General features: G+C 39.1%; 1 protein-coding gene across 9 annotated transcripts in view; it reads left to right on the top strand.

Moving 5' to 3' along the window:
* nf1a (neurofibromin 1a) overlaps nt 1-20696 on the top strand; it is a 385105-nt gene that overhangs the window by 123183 nt on the left and 241226 nt on the right. For all 9 annotated transcript variants that reach the window (XM_063031787.1, XM_063031792.1, XM_063031790.1 and 6 more), the window contains 6 exons: nt 5306-5377; nt 11102-11233; nt 15287-15421; nt 16081-16194; nt 17298-17377; nt 19119-19242. In XM_063031787.1, the coding sequence (XP_062887857.1) occupies nt 5306-5377; nt 11102-11233; nt 15287-15421; nt 16081-16194; nt 17298-17377; nt 19119-19242 (657 nt within the window). The remainder of the gene's footprint in view (nt 1-5305; nt 5378-11101; nt 11234-15286; nt 15422-16080; nt 16195-17297; nt 17378-19118; nt 19243-20696) is intronic.

Raw genomic sequence — 20696 nt, 5'->3', positions numbered from 1 at the left:
CATAATCTTATTTCTTTTAATTGGATTCAAAACCCCATTAACATTATAGGAAATTATTTTTACCAATTCAGTTTGCATTTTTCTCTAGTAGAAAAAAAGCACTCTCCTGTTCTAACCAAACAGTAAGCAATCCCTTCTCAACAGTAAACCAAGACATATAACCACACCCTAGACATTTCTGAACGTATAACATTTGAAAATTTTTCCCGACTTCCCACAGTGAGGCCTGAGCACCGACCCGCCTCAGTTCAGAGGGATAACCTCTATCTTCACCCTGTGTTAGAGGGCCCTCAGCAGTTTGAATAATCATAGAGAATTTTCTCCTATTTGTGTCTCGACCATATTGCTATCATTCAAGTTATTCCGCCTAGTTTATTTTCAGTTACCAGTTTTCATTTTACTTTTAAGTCCGATTTACTCTTTTCAGTCATTTCTCTTAATTAATCTGTATTCTCTGTACATTCGCGTCTGAATATTTGCAGCTTTTCCTTGTAGTTTGACACTCTGGTTCGAGTGGAGCGTCCTCGCCCCACTAACTGCCACGACTTCTGCCGAATCCTCTCCAGTAGCGACTCCGGTTGGGTGATAACTTTAATAGGTAGTCCCCGGTCCGCCAGGTCCAACGTTGCCTCCTCCACCGTAGCGTAAGTTTTTGTCCCTTCGTCGTAAAAGACTCTCAGCTGAGCTGGATACAGGGTCTGGAATCTGATATTGTTTTCCTTCAGGACTCTCCGTGTTTCCGTATATTCCTTCCGTCTGGCAAGAATCCCCGGTGCGTAGTCGTGGTCTAAACTGATTTTACAGTTGTTCCACATGAAACCTTTCTTTTGCCATGCTCTTTTAAGCACCTCTTCCTTCGTTCTGTAACTGAGAAATCTGATCAGAATCGATCTGGGCTGGGCGCCTGCCGGAGGCTGTGGTGCCAACGCGCGGTGAGCCCTTTCTATCTGTAGGTCTTTTGCGGCTGGTATATCAAGGTTCTCTCTAAGCAGCTTCTCCACGAAGGGAATCATCAATCCGGGTTTACCTTCGGTTCCTTCGGGAACTCCGTAAATCCTCACATTTTCCCTTCTCGAGCGGCCTTCTTGATCTATTAGTTTCCACTGGAGCTGGTCTTGTAGCTTCAGCATTTCTGCTATCACTTCCTCGGCATTTTGTGGCTTCTCTTCAATCCCAACAATCCTCGCTTCGGCTTCATCTATCCGCGAGTTAGTTTTTACTATTTCTCCTTTAATATCTTCCAGCTGTTTGCTGTTATCTTGTCGGAACTCGCGAATCTCTCCGAGAATCAAAGACAGAGTCACCAATTCCCCCTCATTATCTCCGTCCTGGCTTGCCGTGGGGGAGCTAGGCCCGTCGCCTTGCTGCATCTCTTTATGTTTATCAGCCTTCGAAGCGGACTTTTTATTCTTGTTCTTAGACATCATCCTTGCCCCTTTTATTAATATAGTTATGCAATATTAAGTATTTGTCTAAATTCGATTTTGGGGCAGTTTACCTTCTTTTTTGTCGAGAGACCTTTTCCTTACGCCGCCATTCCCTTGATGACCCGGAAGTCCCTCTCCGAGTTCATAAAATTCATGTCACTAATTCAGTAGATTGTCTCAAAAAAAGTGATACTTTAAATATACACAAGACTACAGATAAGCAGTAAACCTTTTGTTTGGTGTTGGGGAAAACACACACGATGTGCTGGAGGAACTCAGCAGATCAGGCAGCATCTATGGAGAGGAATAAACAGTCAACGTTTTGAACGGAGATCCTTCAAGACTGGAGAGGAAGGGGGAAGAAACCAGAATCTGTTTTTGAGACGCACTACAGAGAGGAGGTGGAAGGCCTGGTGCTAGGCAAATAATCTCTTCTGTAATGTCAACAAGGCAAAGGAGATGGTTATCGTCTTCAGGAGAACTTGCACCACTCATGCCACTCCCCACGCCTCTTCACATCAAAGGCACAGCAGTTTCAAACACCTGGGAATGCAATTCGCACACAGACTCTCATGGTCCCAGAAAACAAGAAAGCTCATTAACACCTCTACTTTTCGAGGAGGTTGAAGAGAGCTGGACTTCACACATCCATACTTATGTTTTTCTACATATGCTCGGCAGAGAGCATCTTAACAAACTGCACCACTGCTTGGTATGGAAACTGTACTGCAGCAGATAGGAAGGCACTTCAGTGGGTGGTCAAAACTGCCCAATGCATCACTGGCACCAGCCTACCCACCTTTCCCCAAGAAGTTACTTTCCCCAAGAAGTAAGGCTGATCAACCCCTCCACCCACTAACTCCACCACTGACTTATTATTCCCTGTCAGTCATCTTATTGTACTACCTAGCATCACTTTGTAGACAGGTAATCAATCTATGCATAGAAGCTATCTTATGTATTGATATTTATTGTGTTTATTATTATTATGTTTTTATCTTTTGTATTTTTTATTTGCGCTGCATTGCATCCAGAGTAACAATTATTTTGTTCTCCTTACACCTGTATACAGGAAATTACATTAAACAAAGGTTTAAAGGTTCATTTTATTATCAAAGTTGTATGCAGAATACAAGTCTGAGATTTGTCTTCTCCAGATAGCTATAAAATGCAGAAGTCCATAGAAGTAGTTGAAAGAAAGACATCAATCCCACCCCACATGAAAAGAAAAAAAATCAAAAACTCACCCCCCACCCACTCCCTCGCACAAAAGCTAACAGATCACCCAACCCCCAGCCCGCCAATTGGCAACAAGGAAGAATGGATGAGAACACGAGAAAGAACTGAGAGAGGCCAATATGAACTACAGTCCAATCCATAAATCTGAGAATTTCAATAACACCACCAAGAGCATCGGGACCCAACAGCCCCTCCAAGGGAAGCAACTCAAACCAGCGGCCCCTCCGAGGGAAACGACAATCATGAACTTGAATCTTGAATCTCTGTATAGTATTTGCTGACCTGGTGAGTTCTTCCAGCACTTTGTGCGTGCTCCTCAAGATTTCCAGCATCTGCAGAGTATCGTCTGTTGCTGATGGATGTTGCAAGCCTGCTTTATTTTGTTGCCTCTTTGTATTGTGGAATAGGATTAGCAGGTTGGGACCACTAATTCTTGAAGAAGTTTCATTGTATACACTGATCTTTGCTCTTAACATTTTTCAAACTTGCCTCCTCTGACAGATTGAATATGTTTATGGTTATGATGTCTTGATTAGTTGAGCAAAGGTAAGATGAGACCTAGGATGTGCATCGTGAGTGAGTCAGGGTTGACCATGGGTGTTGCATCCTTGCTGTCTATATATGTCTTGGCAGTACGATATGCAGAGCAAGCTGTTGCCCATGTGGCAAGATCCCCCTCTCGACATGTCAGATGAACCTGAAGGAATGGTAGAAACCGATACAGTTTGGTACCTGCAGCATCAGTTAGCGTTGAGCTCAATGTAGGACCACCTTAGGGACTCCTAGCCTCCATTTTTCTCTCGGGGTTTATCCCGGAGCCTTCCCCATGAGTGGGTATCGTGGCAAGGCAGTGGAGGTTTGACATCAGGGTTTTCCTTCTCGTGGATGAGCTGCCAACCACGGCTGAGGAGCCTCATCTGCCCGCAGCGACTGGTTTTCAGGCACCAATAACTCGCCTTTGCCCTTTCTCCTGTCAGTGAAATGGTTCCGCCAGGCTTATTAGCTCAGCCAAATGTGAAGGCCAGCAGCTGGACTTGGTTGTCAGAGGCTATTTGAGGCTCATGCCATTGGGAGCATTTACTAGACACTGGGAGCGTATTCCCAATACCACCCCTGGCTATAACAACCTTAAGGAACCAAGGAAGTGCATAACCACCAGGAATTTCCCATGTTTGAAAAGCAAGTCCTATGTAACAACAGCCTCAAAGGTCACTCTGGAGGCTGTTGATAGTGTACTGGATGACCAGTGCATTTGACAACATTTCATATGTAGTGAATTGGGAATCCAAATGTGAATCCCCTTTATACGTGCACTAAATCAAGATGCCATTTGGTCTGTTGGACCCCTGGCGACCACGAGGGAGCCATTCCTCAGTCCTATTATTCGTCTTATTTTGCTGTGCCCTGCAACTTGTTCTCTTTCAAACATGCCAATCAGCTACCCTTGGATTTCATTAGCCTTCACACAAAAATGTTAACTAATTACACATATTAACTACATATAACTATATTGAGGGTTGTTGTGATTTAAGATTAGTGGAAGTGGCTTGCAGATTTATCTGTTTTACCTGCTGATCAGGAGATTACTCAAAAGGATGAAGAAAAGGTTTTGATAGATCCAGCAGTTTTCAAGGTTATATGATTTGAAAATGAACAAATCGATTTCCATGCCTAGCCATGGTGGAATTTGAACTGGTAACTTTTCTACACGTAGATACACAGAATCCTTGTACAGTTGAACTTTGCTTCGAGCTTTATGACAGCAAATGAGCAAAATTGTTCCATTGACGTTGTTTTGTCAATGATTGGAACAAGCCAAGAAGAGCATGGCTGCAAAGGATGGGTCTGCGGAATACAAATAGTGGACAGAAAAAAATAATGTCCAACTGCATATAAATGAAAGTTATTTAATTATCTAATTTAATTTGGGTGTGAGATAAATACTGGCTGAAATATTGGGAGATCTCCTGTGTTTTTTTTTAAAGATGCTGCTTTTGTAAAGTTATTGTCATAGAGCACTATAGCACAGACTGTGCCTTGTCCTATCGAACTGCACCTGGACCATAGCCTTCCATACCCCTCCCATCCATGTGCTTATCCAAATTTGTTTTAAATGTTGAAATTGAACCTGTGTCTAACGTTTTCATTGGCAGCTTGTTCCACACTCTTGCCATCCTCTGAGTGAAGAGATTCCCCTTCAGGTTCCCCTTAAACATTTCACCTTTCACCCTTTAACCTATCACCTCTAGTTGTAGTCTCACCCAACCTCAGTGGAAAAAGCCTGCTTGCATTTACCCTATCTAAACCCCTCATAATATTCATCTGCTTTTATACTCAAGTGATGCATAAAATGTGAAGACTAGCTTTATTCTACTGTTACATATCATTTTGAGGCATACAAAGGCAGCATTATTTCCAGGAACTGCAAATAAAGTGGTGAGCCTTCAGCACTTTTTCCCCTTTGTAAGTGGCTTGAGGGACAGTTAGGAGCCAGGCATGAAATGCAGGCATATGTCAGCCTTAAAGAACAGTGTGGTGGGCTGATTAGTTTTTGAACCCTGGGTTTTCGTTTGCAGCAACCTGGCAGATTGAATTTTGTACATCCTCTTGCTGACATTAAGTCCCTTGTCTTGTTACAGGTCTGTTTGGCATCAACTTCTCCAACTTTTCATTATGTGTTGGTTAATTCATTGCACAGAATTATTACTAACGTAAGTATATCATGTTGCAGCAAATGGTTATTGTGATACTGTGTAAGTAGATTTTAATGGTAAATTTATTATCAAAGTACATATATGTTACCACATTACAATCCTGAGATTCGTTTTGCTCCAGACATACTCAGTAAATTTAATAACCATAATAGAATCAATGAAAGATCGCACCCAACAGGGCGGACAACGAGTTTGCAAAATACAAAAAGCAGTACAAATACAAATGAGAAAAATTATTAATAATAAATAAATAAACGATAAATATCGAGAACATGAGATGAAGAATCTTTGAAAGTGAGTTCATAAATTGGGATATGTGAAGTTGAGTGAACCCTTTGGTTCCAGAGCCTGATGGATGAGGGTAATAACTATTCCTGAACCTGGTCGTGTGAGTCCTGAGGTTCCTGTACCTTCATCATGATTGCAACAATGAGAAGAGAACACGGCCTGGGAGGTGGATGCAGCTTTCCTGCAACAAGACTCCGTGTAGATGTACTTAGTGGTGGGGAGGGTTTTACTTGTGAGGAACTGACTGGGTCGTACCCACTACTTTTTGTTAGGATTTTCTGTTCAAAGGCATTGGTGTTTCCATACCAGGCTGTGATGTTAATGTTGCATCCAAACTTCTGAAAACAATTTCAGTGCTTTGTCAAGGTGTTAATGTTAATAAACCCCTTGTGTGTTCATTCTGGTATAAAATTACTTTATGAAAAGTTGCACTGAATTAGATTTTGAGATGGATTTCTTTGTTAAACTGGGGTGCTTTGTTTTGTTTAAATGTACCTTTTTTCAGCTGGATTTGAATGTGCTACAGAGTCTTAAGTTCCAACTCTACTTGCCTTTAAGGACCCAAGGGATTCATCTGCTCTTTAATTGAACCTTTTGATTCAGATTTAGATTAGACCATTTATTACGTGTACATTGAAACATACAGTGAAGTGCATTGTTTGCATTAGCAACTAGCACACCTGAGGATCTACTGGGGACAGCCCATAACTGTCGCCACACATTCCAGGGCCAATATTATATGTCCACAACGCTCAGCAGAACAACACATGAAGCAACAATAACACCAAAGCAAAACAAGACAACCAGAACAAAACAGAACCCTTTCCCACCCCTCCCACCCACACAGATAGGCCTCCAACCCCAGGACAGGCTGTCACCAGGCCTCCAGTCCTGACGAAGGGTCTCGGCCCGAAACGTCGACTGTACCTCTTCCTAGAGATGCTGCCTGGCCTGCTGCGTTCACCAGCAACTTTTATGTGTGTTGCTCCAGTCCTTATCCCTGGATTCTCAGACTTACATGTTGGGCTTCCAACTCTATCCTAGGATGCCGATCACGGGTTTCACCTTCAGACCTCGACCTCTAGACTCACACAGATTTCCGACCCCAGTAACCTGGGCTCTCTTGACTCCTGTGGGTCTCTACCTTCAGACTCTGACCTTTAGGCTCAGACCTTCAGTTTTCTCTGAAATTCGCCAGTGTGCCCAGGGCTAAATGTCTAACCAAAAATTTGAAATAGAGATGTTTAATACATATACAATAGGTAAGCACCTATGAAGAGATGAAATTATTTTTTTCCCAGAAAAAATATTTGCTGGAATTGATCTTTATCATGATTATTGACAAAGCCGTCATAACCCCACCTGTGGTTACAATTGTGGTCAGTTAATTAGAGTTTATACATTCTGCCTTTCCAAATTAAACCTTCAGCAGAGGCATCTCTGTCCTGAAATTCTTCAGTGGTCTAAATGTTAATGATGGTCCTTCATCCAAGTGGAGTATAAATGAGGTTCAAATATTGCTAAGGAAGTATTCACTGACCTTAAAATGTAAACAAGAGAGCTCATAGTGAGCATGCACTTTTAAAGGATTCATTCATCGTTTCTCTGGGCACATTTGGAAATTGAATAATTTCATGGTTCTTTGCAAGATTGTTTCCCTTGACCTCAGCCAGGGAAGGATATTTCATTTAAAAAAAAGTGTAAATATATGCCAGAGTCTCATGAGTCATGCTGTTTGTGGAAAGAATTGGACAGAGTCATATTTTAACATGTATATATTCTCTTTTTTTTTCCAGAACAGTTGAATTGTAAATGAATGCTGTTCAGTTTGTATTATTCATAATTCTTAAACTTAAGCTCAATTTGTTTTGTTTGAAAAGAAATCAAATTTCATATTAAGCTTTATAACACAAAGAGTTACTGTATTTATTACCTTTTGGGAATATTTAGGGTGTAATAGAGGTACCTTAAGTATTCTCAAAAGGTCCATAGGTTTCATGGGTGGCAGGTAGCATAGTGGTTAGTGCAACTATTTACAGCGTGGCAGGTTTAAGGTACTGTTTTGATTCCTAGCGCAGTCTGTAAGGAATTTGTACATACTCCCTGTGGCTGCACAAGTTTCCTCCAAGTGCTCTGGTTTCCTCTCACATTTCAAAGATAGTATTTTAGTGAGTTGTGTGTATACTATGTTGGCATTGCAAGCATGGCGACACTTGTGGGCTGCCCACACAGTCCTCGCTGATTTGATTTGATGCAAACAATGAACTTCACTATATGATGTTTTGATGTACATGTGACAAGTAAAGCTAATCTTTTAGTCATGGCATAGTAAACATGATGTACTTGCAGGTTGTGATAGTTACTATATTTGTGATGTCTTTATAGACTGGTGAAACTTAACATTATAAATTAAGAATGGGAATGAAAAACACCTCTTGCTATTCTGGTGGAACGTGCAGAGAAATGAGAAACTTTTTTCATGTTGAGTTTATGTATTTATTTTTATTTATTTTAAAATACAGCGCAGAACAGGCTCTTCCGATCCAACAAGCTGCACCGTCCAGCCACCCACTGATTTAACCCTGGCCTAATCACAGTACAATTTACAATGACCAATTAACCTACTAAATGGGAAATATATTGACGGTGGGAGGAAACCAGAGCACCCAGAGGACACCCAAAGTAGTCACAGGGGAGAATGTATAAACTCCTTACAGACGGTGCCAGAATTGAACTCTGACTCTGAAGCCCCGAGCTGTAATTGTATCGCGCCATTACATGTGTTACGGATGTAGGATTTTGTGAATACAACAAGTGTGAGTTGTTTTATGTGCTTAGCAAAAGCTGTGGCTCTTTACTTCTATTATGAACAAGCTAAACAGTGACGGTGTTTGTGAATAATGTAGAACAGTTTCTTTGATGAACAATATGTGTCATCTGTCACCCATTACATTACCCTACATGGAAATCCATTTTTTATACAACAAACAGATCCTGTATTTTACTTGAACTGCAGTATCCAGTGACAACTCACAGTGTAGGTGACGGCAAAAATGTTTTTGATTCTAACGAGCAAAAAATTATGCTCTTATGTTAAATGTAACATGATAGCTAAGTAGGCATTGCCCTAAATTACCATGGGCTCTAGTTTTTGAAAATAACATTTATTTCAGCTCTTCCTGCCTTTCAAGCCATGCCACATCCGTTATCCCCGACAATCCCAATTATCCCAAAGCTAATTACAGGATAATTTACAATTACCAATTAGCCTAACCGGAATATCTTTGGACTGTGGGAGGAAACTGGAGCACCCGGGGAAATCCCACACGTTCTCCAGGGAGGACGTGCAGAATCCTTACAGACAGCACCAGAATAGAACTCTGCACTCCAGAAAGCCACAAGGTGTAATCGTGTCGCTCTAACCAGATTACTCGTGTGTCTAACCAGATAGCTACTGTGGCACAATAAACTTTTAAACATTTTATTGTTGTCTGAAGGCTTTAAAGGTTTAACAAAAGCCTATAGATGTTTAAACCACAGATATTTCTCCATTGGCGGTTTCCATTTGCTACTCTTTTTGCCGGCTCTCCAGAGAATTTTGAACTGGGATGGTTTAAGCCTGCCAACGCTCTTCATCTGTCAGCACTGCTCAAGTACAGCCTGATTGTGACTGTGAATAAAAAAAAGTCGAACTGCGTAGATAAGGTGAAAATGGTAACAGTCTTTTTCCCAGGATAGGGGTGTATAAAACTTGAGGGCACAGACTTAAGATAAGCAGGAGCAGATTTAGAGGGGAACTGACGGGTAAGTTCTTTCACGTAGAGGATGTGGAATGAACTGGAATGAGTAAAGGTGGGTAGAATTACAATGTTAAAAAGAGATTTGGATGGGTACATAGATTGGAAAGGTTCAGAGGGATGTATGCCAAACACTGGTAAATGGGACTCGCTCAGGTAGGCACCTTGATTGCGATGGATGAGTTGGGCTGAGGGTCTGCCACTGTGCTGTGTAACTTACTCTGTACATTTTCTCCTTCTGACTTTTTAAAGGTACTTTGCCTTATCCCATTCCTTCTACCTGCACCATATACCCTATACAAGGCTGTTATCTGATCTTTTATAGTGGAAAAGATTTCCTAAGACCATAAGACGCAGGAGCAGAATTAGGCCATTCGGCTGATCGAGTCGGCTCCACCTTTCCATCATGGCTGATTTATTACCACTCTCAACCCCAGTCTCCGGTCTTCTCTCCATAACTTTTGATGCCCTTGCTAATCAACCTCCACTGTAAATATACCCAATGACTTGGCCTCCAGAACCATCTGTGGCAATGAATTGCACAGATTCACCACCTTCAGTGAAAGATATTCCTTCTCATCTCTATTCTAAAGAGATGTCCATCTGTTCTGAGTCTGTGCCCCCTGTTCCTAGACTATCCTCTCCACATTCACTTTATCTAGGCCCTTCAACATTCAATAGGTTACAATGAGATCCCCTCTCAGTCTTCTGAACACCAGTGAGTATAGGCCCAGTGCTATCATATGCTCCTCATACATTAACCATTTCATTCATGGGGACCACTCTCGTGAACCTCCTCTGGACCCTCCCCAGTGCCAGCACATCCTTTCTTAGATAAAGGGCCCAAAGCTGCTCACAATACTCCAGGTGCGGTCTCACCATGCTTTATAATTCATTAACTTTTACAACATATAGTTGGCTCTTGGCTTTTGTATAGCTTTCTCATGTGACGGGAAAGTTTGAATATAAACAAAATACTGTTTGCCATGTCTTAACCGGTTGGAAACTTGAAGGATAGTTTATTGCACATCAGTGAAGTTCAATTATATAATTTAAAAAATTATTTATTTGACAAATTTCTACACAAAGCTGCATTCATGTTAAATTAGTGGGCTGTATCAGTTCCTGGCATCTATTGACAAAGTTCACTTAGTGCTGCTTGGTACAAAATTAGGTAGAATGTTTGTATTTTATCACTGTGATTTGAGTTTCACTCTAGCTTGATCCAATTCTGGCCACTGGTTTTCTTTGTAATATTCGTCCACTCCCAGTTCTTAAAGGGGAGGATGCTTGCAGCTCAAAATTGCAAGTAATATGGCATCAGTATTTTTTTTTACTGATTGTATATGTAATCATATACAGATAGCGTATGATAAGGTGGCATGTATGTACTTTGTTAATGAAATTACATTGAGCTTTTGAACTTTAAAGTCTCTGAAGATAGAATGATATGTTATAGAAATGTGCATGGAACATGTTATTTCAAGGTGTGCAAACTCTCTGCCCTCTTCTGGATGGTAATGGAATGGTATATTAACACTCAATTTACTGTGAATAGATGCCGGATTATTGAATTGGAGTATGTTTAAGTGAAATGTGTCTCATATTTTATCCTTTCTATTCCTTGCATCTTAAGTCTGCAGTTGATTGGTGGCCCAAGATCGATGCTGTGTACTGTTACTCAGGAGAGCTCAGAGGCATGCTGGCCGAAACTCTGAATAGGGTGATGCAGAGTTGCAGCACGCACACTCCCTTGCGTTTGACAACGGTACGCCTAGTAATTGGTACCTTGTTGGATTATTTGAATGTTTCCATTATACCATTTCTGCAGTTTTTTCATATCTGTTTGTCTGAGATATAGTTTCTAGCATAATATTATTTTGAACCATGCCTTCACAAATATATGTATATGTACAGTGGATTCCGATTAATTAGGACATTTCGGGACCTGTATGTTAAGTGGCTGCTCCAATTAGCTGAAGTTTCATGGAAATAGTTAAAAAGATATAAAAAAGGACATAGCCATTTAAGTGAGTAAGAAATTATGTACTTAAATGAAATACAGAACAAATCAGAACACTACCAATACAGTACCATAAAGCTATGTATTAGTTCCTAAAAGTTATTGAGAGAGGAATTCATCCAGAGTATGCTGTTGTGTTCTTTTGATTGATGTAAAAGAACAAAATCAGACATTTCAAGCAGATATTGAACTGCTTTCATACAACGTTTTTGACGATTGCATCCTCCAAATCTTCATTTTCATTGCATTATTCAAGATCATTGTCGATACCTTTAAATTCTTCATAGTTTCTAACTTGTTGAAGTAGTGATATCACTTCAGTTTCATTTCTGACATTTCCAAGCCTGAGTGCTTGAAAAGGGATTGAGCAAAGTAGTCCTGAATTGTCTTAATGCTTATTTCTCACCAACTGTCAGTGACAAAAATCGCTGATTTTTGAACACCAACACACACAACTGATGCTATTTTCAAAACTGTTGGCTCTGAGCAGGGTGCAGTATCTAATGGCCACACAGTGCCCACGACTGACGGTAGTTTTAGAAACTTCGGCAATAGTCTCTTGACCCAGTTAACTGGCAGGGTGTCACAAATAAACAAAGGTAATCCAGCTATTTTCTTCATTAGTTTTAGTTCTATAAGAGTTGTCCCAGATAAGTGGTTGCCACGATTAACAGATGGCCCAATTAACCAGAATCCACTGTATGAACTTACACATTTGCAAGAGTTAGAAAATAAGATTTCAAATAACTAATATTGAACGGATCATTGGATTCTCCTTTTTCTGTGAAGTGAAGATTTTTTTAAAATCTCAGAGCAGTTATTGAATTGTATAGGAATGAAATGGAGGTGCAGCAGAAAGTTAATATTTACAGATGTTTTCTGTATAATTAGGCTTGTACAAGAGAAATAATTTTGAGAGAAGAGAAAATTTTTAGTTTTAGTTTTGCAGGGCCTTTTTGAATAGGGATAGACAAATACAAATACCTGTACTGTACTGGCATAGATGTTAATGATTCTTGCTCTTTTAAATGTGTAAGTCTGTTTAAAGAAAAATCTTAAAACCAACATTAAAAAACCCTGATCATCTTAGCAAACAACTGGGCCAATTTCTTGTGAAAGTATGGTGCAAGTTTTTATTTAGGAAACGCTGGCTCTTTTTTACTGGAGGTCAAAGATGAGGCATTTTCTGACAGTGCATACCGCACTGAATGTTTAGTTACAAAAGCCCATCATGAAATAAATTATAAAAGTGTGGTTCAATAGAAATTAAATGTAGTAGAAGGTACAGGTTGAGTACCCCTTATCCGAAATGCTTGGGGTCGGAAGTGTTTTGGATTGCAGATTTTGTCAGATTTTGGAATATGTGATGAGATAGCCATCATTTCTGACTCTGAAATTATGTGCTACCGGTAAGCTGTCTTTCTCTTATACTTACATGTGTGTGATACATATGTGCATCACATATATGTTCTTAACAGTAAAAATGATTACGTACCATAAATATAATGAAAATAATGTGTACAAGGTAACAAAAGCGGCGCATCAGCATCGGGAGAATGCGTGAGTCAGCTGTTGAATAACAACAGACAATGGCAGGCTTTCAGTCTCCGCCTACAATTGTTTTGATTAAAAGGTTACAGTACACTGTATTTGTACTTGCCTTTGTAGTTTTAATGAAAAGTATAAAAACAATCAGTATTTTAGACTTGTTCTTGTGTTAGATTTTCATCAGCGATGTTCCTGGCAAACTCATTAATGGATTTCTCTGCTGCTTCATGGTCTGCAGACATGTTATTACCACAAAACATTAAAAAATTCTTTTCTTAAATTTTTGCATTTACCTTGCTGAATATTCACAATTACCTTCAATTTTCATTTCGTTCTTTGCTTGTTTCATGATCAGCATACCGTTACACACCATGTGTTCACTCCAATGCTGACAAATCCATTTTTTACACAGTGTTTTTCTATTTTTCATTCTTCTGTTCATTACGTATGTGAGGTCACTTCTCAGGACTGTCTCTAGTGCACAGAAATCTGTGCATCACCTGGAAACTTTCCCAGTGCCTTGTGGAATTTTGCATTTGTGATATCATGACAGTGCTCAAAAAATTTCGAATTTCGGAGGTTTTCGGATTTTGATTTTCGGAAAAGGAGTACTCAACTTATAGTTAACTTAGCCAAGATAATGCATTTAAGTGTAACTATAAAAATATGATAATAAAAACATTGATTAGTTCCAAACACGTGATCACGTTCCCGTTCTAAAATACAGATGCTTTGATTGCTTCATTCAACGAAGCAGTTTGAAAATCAGGTACTGTCTGCAAGTCAGGATATTTTTCTGCACTTGGTTGCAGAGGCCATGGATCTTGTAATCCATTGCAGAAGTGACCAATGAAGCTTCACCCCCATTATATCATTTCACAAAATGAAATGCATCATGTCTTCATCAGACCCGCGGTTTCATACTGATCAGGATAAAAGATTTCATCCAAGTAGCACTTCCATTTATATAAATCATTCAAGTGTTTTAGCTTTTTGGACGCAAATCTATTTTTTCCTATTCTTTACTGACCCTGAAAATTGTCACGATTCCGTAGCTGGGCATTAAGAAGTATTGGACAGAAAGAAATGATCGGAGCAATAGCTTTTAACCTTGTAATAACTTGTAGTATGGATATTTGATGTTTACAAATTTTTCACATTGGACACCTGCTCTGTGTGTGTTTGTTTTACACTGTAGTCTTTTTTACACATTGGTGTTGAATTGGTACTACACAACTGGATGGAACAGGTAAATTTTTGTGCTTGTCTATCACTGGTATTTTAGATTTTCAATACCCATTGTGCTAAATCTAGCTTTAGACCACGATGCCCCTTTGTAGATTAGGGAGAGAAAAAGTGACTTATTTTCAGAAATACATGTAAAGGATTATTACTAGATGGGAGCACATGGATAAGTTTACGGAGCCTTTTGAGCTTTTAGTTTGTTGTTTAACTGAAAGCTGTTAATAGTAGTGTTAATTTTCTGTTGTACACATTAATTGGATGAAGTAATGTTGTCACTCAGTTTTCTGAGGTTTCTAAGAGTGTGGAATACATTGGATATAGGTAGATTGGAGCATTCCGATATAGTTTATGGGGAGGGAAGGGGCATTTATAAACATGCAAAATCTTTCATTTCATAACCCATTTGTAACTATATGTTTAGTGTCACCTGTTCGGTTAGGTAGCAGCTGTTTAACATGGCTACTCTGACATTGATTGGTGGTGCTTTGTCTTCTGCTTTATTTTCTGTGCTTATTGGCTGCTGTCGCTCACATGATCAGACGCCAACCAGTCACTGTTTTGCATGGCAGTGGGCTTCTGTTGCTGTAAGTATGAATCATAGTAACTACCACAGAAAAGCAATTAGACCACTGACTTTTCTGTGCTTAGTTACATTAGTAAACACAATGTAATCTATCTAGGTATGAACACGTAGCATGCATCCACCTTCTCAAATAAAATCTTAATTATTGAAAAAAAATCTGGTTAAATTTAAACAGCTCCTTTTCTGCCATGCATTTACTAATGTTTTGCATTTTGTTTCATTGTTTTATAATTGTTTTTTAATGTACATAGTGTTTTTAATAAGTTGTGCACACATATATATGTATGTACGTCCATAGATGCTAGTGTTAACATACAAATCAGATCTTTGGTACATTCAAAACCAGAGCAGTATTTTATTTAGATGATCAACTGCGCTATCTTGTTTATTTTCATTTCCCTCTTTTCAAAAATTTATTTCAGAGTCTTACATTCAAGGAAAAAATGACAAGCCTTAAATTTAAAGAAAAACCAACAGACTCGGAAACTCGAAGTTATAAGTTTTTACTGTTGGCCATTGTGAAATTAATTCACGGAGACCCAAAACTTATGTTGCATGTAAGTGTAAGTGTTGGAGGGGCCATGAAGATGATTGTAACTGTCAAGCCACTACAATTTTGCGATTAATTAATAAATCTATTCTAGTAAAGGTAACAATATCGATCAATAGTTTGGAAGAAAGGATGCCAATTTTAGTAATTTGCTGATGCTATTTGTAAGTTTTAATGATGCAATATAGTGATTCATCAACACTATAGATTGCAGGAGATGACTTCTAATAGCTGGCAAAGACAACAATATAAAGAAACTTGAATTTGTATTTTAAAACAAACTTTCTATGATTTTCAAGCATTTTTTGTAGTTACCTAGTTGAAGTATGTATTTTCTATCATGTCGCATAATTCTTGAAAGCATATGATCCGAGTCATTTTCCTTCTGGTTGAAGTTAATGCAAATACTCAAGTGTCTTATGTGTTGTGGCTTTATTTAATTTGATTACAGTGTGTAACTTAACCCTTAAAGGCTCTGAATGGCAATATGAAGATATTCCCTACAAACTGATGAATAAAGAATATCTTCAGGTTTCAAGTTCATGAGATCTCCAATTTAAAAACAAAATGATATTTGCTGTATGAATGTTAAACTTGCACAGCTAGATTTTTTTTGTTTTCCATTTCATCTTTTGAACATTCAAAAATGATTTTTGTGCTGTGCAGAATCCAGGGAAGCTTGGACATGAAATCCAGAACAGCACTGCTGAGCTGATAACTGGTCTAGTTCAGCTGGTTCCGCAGACGAGCATGCCTGAGATAGCACAGGAAGCCATGGAGGTGAGAGCATTAATTCAGAAACAGAATCAGAGTCAGGTTTATTATCATTAACCTTCATTTATTGTCCTTTGGGAGGCACCACCTTTTGAAGATATCTTTGATGGTGGGGATGGTTGTGCTTGTGATGGAGCTAACTGAATCTGCAACTTTTGATCCTGCACATTGGAACTTCTATACCAGGCGGTGACGCTCTCCACCGTATATCTATAGACATTTGTAAGAATCTTCGGTAAGATCCCTAATCTCTTGAAATTCTGAATGAAGTACAGCCCCTTATTCAATGTGTTGGGCTCAGTATAGATCCCCAGAGATCCTGACACCAAGGAAGCTGCTGATGACCACTCAATGAGGACTGGTGTATGTTTTCCAACTTCCCTTTCCTGAAGTCCACACTCAATTCCTTGGTCTTGCTGATGTTGAATGTAAATATATTGAGGTGACATGACTCAATCAGCCAATCTAGCTCACTCCTGAAGGCCTCCTCGTTGCCTTTTGAGATTTTGCTAACAGTAGTGATGTAATTAGTGAATTGATAGATGGCATTTGAGCTGTGATTAGCCTCACACTCATGACTGGAGAGAGAGACAGAGAGAGAGAGAGGGAGAGGGAGAGAGAGAGAGAGAAAGAGAGAGAGAGAGAGAGAGAGAGAGAACGAACGAACAGCAGTGGGCATCATTGAGTTGTGCTTGTATTGATTGTCAGCGAGGAGGAGAGCTTAATTTCTGATCAATCACATTGGATGTTTCATTAAAACTGTTTTATTTTGCTGTCTTTTGTTTACAGTTTTGGGGAAGAATTTTATCCAGAATATCATTATCTTTTCATATTGCCAATAGAACTACTTTGCATTTCCAACATTTAATTCCTTCCTTGTACATTATGTATACTTAAATGGCAATCCTGAAATCGAAGTATCTATCCACTATGTCCAAAGAAAAGTAGCTCTATTATCAGAACATTACTACAATGAAAATTTATGACTTGAGATATTAATTTGTTGATTGATTATTGGAAAAAAGAGATGTGATCAAAAGCATTTTTGGGCATTGTGCCAAGTTTCTATTTGCTCTCGGATAAATTTTTCTTACAATTTCTATTTCTAGGCCTTGTTGGTTCTTCATCAACCAGAAAACATAGGGTTATGGAACCCAGATGCACCAATAGCAACCTTCTGGGATATAAGGTAAATCTCTATGTATTCATATACCAAATTCTGCTTTGTCACCATTCCTTTTTCACAATGTAGTACATGTGTTGAAGTTGGTGTTCATTAGGAGCACCAACATTTTTATTGTGAGTAAGATCATAACACCATAAGACATACATACGGTAGGAACAGAATTAGGCCATTTGGCCCATTGAGTCTGTTCCACCGTTCCATCATGGCTAATTTATTATCCTTCTCAGCCACATTCTTCTGCCTTCTTCCCATAACCTTACTAATCAAGAAAATATCAACCTGTGCTTTAAATATACCCAATGACTTGGCCTCCATAGCCGTCTACGGATGGCAATGAATTCCTTGATTCACCACCTTCTGCCTATAAAAATTCTTCCTCATCTCTGTTCTAAAGGGACATCTTTCGAATCAGAGGCTGTGCCCTCTGGTCCAAAGCTGCCCTACTATAGGAAACATCCTCTCCATGTACAATCTATTTAGGCCTTTCAGTATTTGATAACTTTCAAGGAGATCTCCCCCCCCCCCCCAACCCCCCAACTCTGTCTTATAAGCTCCAGCAGGTACAGGCCTAGAGCCATCAAACACTGACACTGACTGTTAACCCTGACATTCCTGGGATCATTCTCGTGAGCCTCCTCTGGGCTCTCTCCATTTTGTATTTAATGTTTCAGTAACATTTGAGTAATAATGTAAATATATTGTTTAATTCAGCATTCTTTGTTGTTCACATAATTCGTTACAGGTTATATGTAAAAGTACATTAATGGCATATGTCACCACGCTGTCACGTCATACATGTTCACCTCGCTAAAAAATATCAGAGAGTACACGTTTGTCCTGATCTCATTGTGTTTTTCTTTCAATTAGTTTTATGTTTTGCAATTTCAAAGCAGAACGTTCCCCAATGCCAATACATCCTTTCTTAGCTAAGGGACCTGAAACTGTTCTCAATACTCCGACCAGTGCCTTATAAAGCCTGAGCATTACATCTATTTTTGAATTTTCTACCTGTTTTGAAAATTGTTGCACCTTGATTCCTTATACCAGAATGCATGACCATACACTTCCCTACACTGTGTACCTTCTGCCACCTCTTTGCCCATTCTCCAAATCTGTGTAAGTCCTTCTGCAGACTCCCTGCTTCCTCAACACTGCCTGCCCCTTCGCCTACCTTCATATCGTCCACAAATTTGTCTACAAAGCCATCAGTTTCGTCATCAAAATCACTGACACTACGTGAAAAGAAGTGACTCCCATGGAACACTGCTTGTCACCGGCAGCCAACCAGAAAAGGCCCTCTTTATTCTCACTCATAGAAACATAGAAAACCTACAGCACAATACAGGCCCTTTGGCCCACAATGTTGTGCCAAACATGTACTTACTTTCAAAATTACCTAGGGTTACCCATAGCCCTCGATCATTGCTTCCTGCCACACAGTCAATCCATGCTAGTATCTTTCCTGTAATACCATGCACTAAGTCAACCTAGTGGATTGTTCCTGCACCGTCTCCAATGCAGATATGTTGTTTCTAGAGTATGGGACCAAAACTTTGTGCAGTTTTGCCAGTGGTCTGTGAACTAAAATATCAATATTCCATTAGCTTTCCTAATTACCTGGCATCCCTGCATGCAATTTCAGTTCTCAGCCCAGTAGAACTGTCATTTCTCTCTGCCTAGCACCAAGAATCTATCTGAAACTCTGATCTCTTTTTTTCATAATTACTCTATTTTGTGTTGAAAGCTCTCAGGTTCTGTTCTTCATCTGTAAGAAATTGATTGCTCATCAAGTGCTGAACAGCACAGAAATTCTCAAGTGGTTGCGGGAGATTCTTATTTGTCGGAATAAGTTTCTTTTGAAGAATAAGGTAATACTTTCAGTGATGTAATAGCCATTATTTTGGGCAAAGAAAATTATACACCATTGTCCTACCCCCGTGAAAGAATGAAGTCCTGATACATGTAAAAATGTAGATCTTTGTTGCAAAATAATGATTATTGGTTTGATAGTTTTAAGTAAAGGAAAGTTAAGTAATCTGTGTAGGTACTCTTTCACTGTATTCTGAGGATATAAGATTTACTGCATCAGGAAGGTTTTCAGTGGTCTATTTGATTGTTATCTGTAACTCTATTGACTTTGGTAAATAAGTTGATGGTATTTGATGGAGAAGGTAGTTTTTGAGGGTCTGATTGGTGATCACCCTTCACAGTTTTATTTTATTGTAACCCTACTTCCCCAGTCAAGTATGAGTTACTCATCATCAATAGTGATGAACATTGATAACTAGGATTGAAGGCAGTACTCACCAAGATGATCTGCCTTTATTGAGCCGTCGGTGACAGTGGGCAACTTCATAAAGGCTTACTGTCAACCTCTTTGCAGCTACTGTGTTCATGATAATTGGTTTATTATTAGTCAAAGTGGAAGTCCAATTTATTGTCATATACACATGTGCAATAAAAATCTCACAGACACGAAGCATCACATACTGTAAGCAGCATTCACAAGAAAATCATAAATTGAACTCTGTTTCAATTTGAACAAAACATAACAGAACAAAAAGTTGATTTTAGTGCATAAATTTAGAATGGAATGATAGGAGAACTTTTTAAGTGTTAAAAGTAAAACGAAATAAGTAGAAAAATGGTGGAAACACTCAGTGGGTCAACCAATGTATTGCAAACGAAGTTAATATCTCAGTTTATAGTCGCTGCATCAAAACTGAATGATACCTGACCTGCTGAGTGTTTCCAGCATTTTGTGTTTTCATTTCAGACTTCCCACATCTATGTTTTTTTGTTTTTATTATTTGCAGTAAATTGACTTTATTTTAGGGTTAAGAGGAAAAATGACAGGTCTTGTCAATGATCTCATTTTAATGCCTGGTATAGTATTGCAAGCAAAATGTTCCACTACTGCAGTAGCAATGTGGTTGCTCTCCTGGGTAGGTGCAAAACTGAAAATCACTTTCAGAACAAAAATGGTATGGCTACTTTTGGGAGCTGTTATAGATTTTATGTGACCTCCTTAACGAAGAAGGTAATAAAATTAAATTTGTCATTTGATTCTGCGCAATAGTTTAATTTTACTATCTGTAAAGGCCAAGAACTTTCTCAGGCTTTTGATTCTGAGCTTCTAACTTGCTGCACCTCCTTCACAAAATATTATGCATAATGTGCTTATTCAGTAGGAACTTGTAAAAGTAGTCTTTTCCTTGAATAGCCTCACTTTGTCAAGACACCAAAGCATTTCCAAGTACTTAGGAATGGGATGTTATGTTAAAGTTGCATAAGATGTTGATGAGGTGTAATTTAGAGAACC

The sequence above is a fragment of the Mobula hypostoma genome, chromosome 23, assembly GCF_963921235.1.
Source record: "Mobula hypostoma chromosome 23, sMobHyp1.1, whole genome shotgun sequence".
NCBI classification, from domain to species: Eukaryota; Metazoa; Chordata; class Chondrichthyes; order Myliobatiformes; family Myliobatidae; genus Mobula; species Mobula hypostoma.
This window is presented reverse-complemented; position numbering and strand designations above follow the sequence as displayed.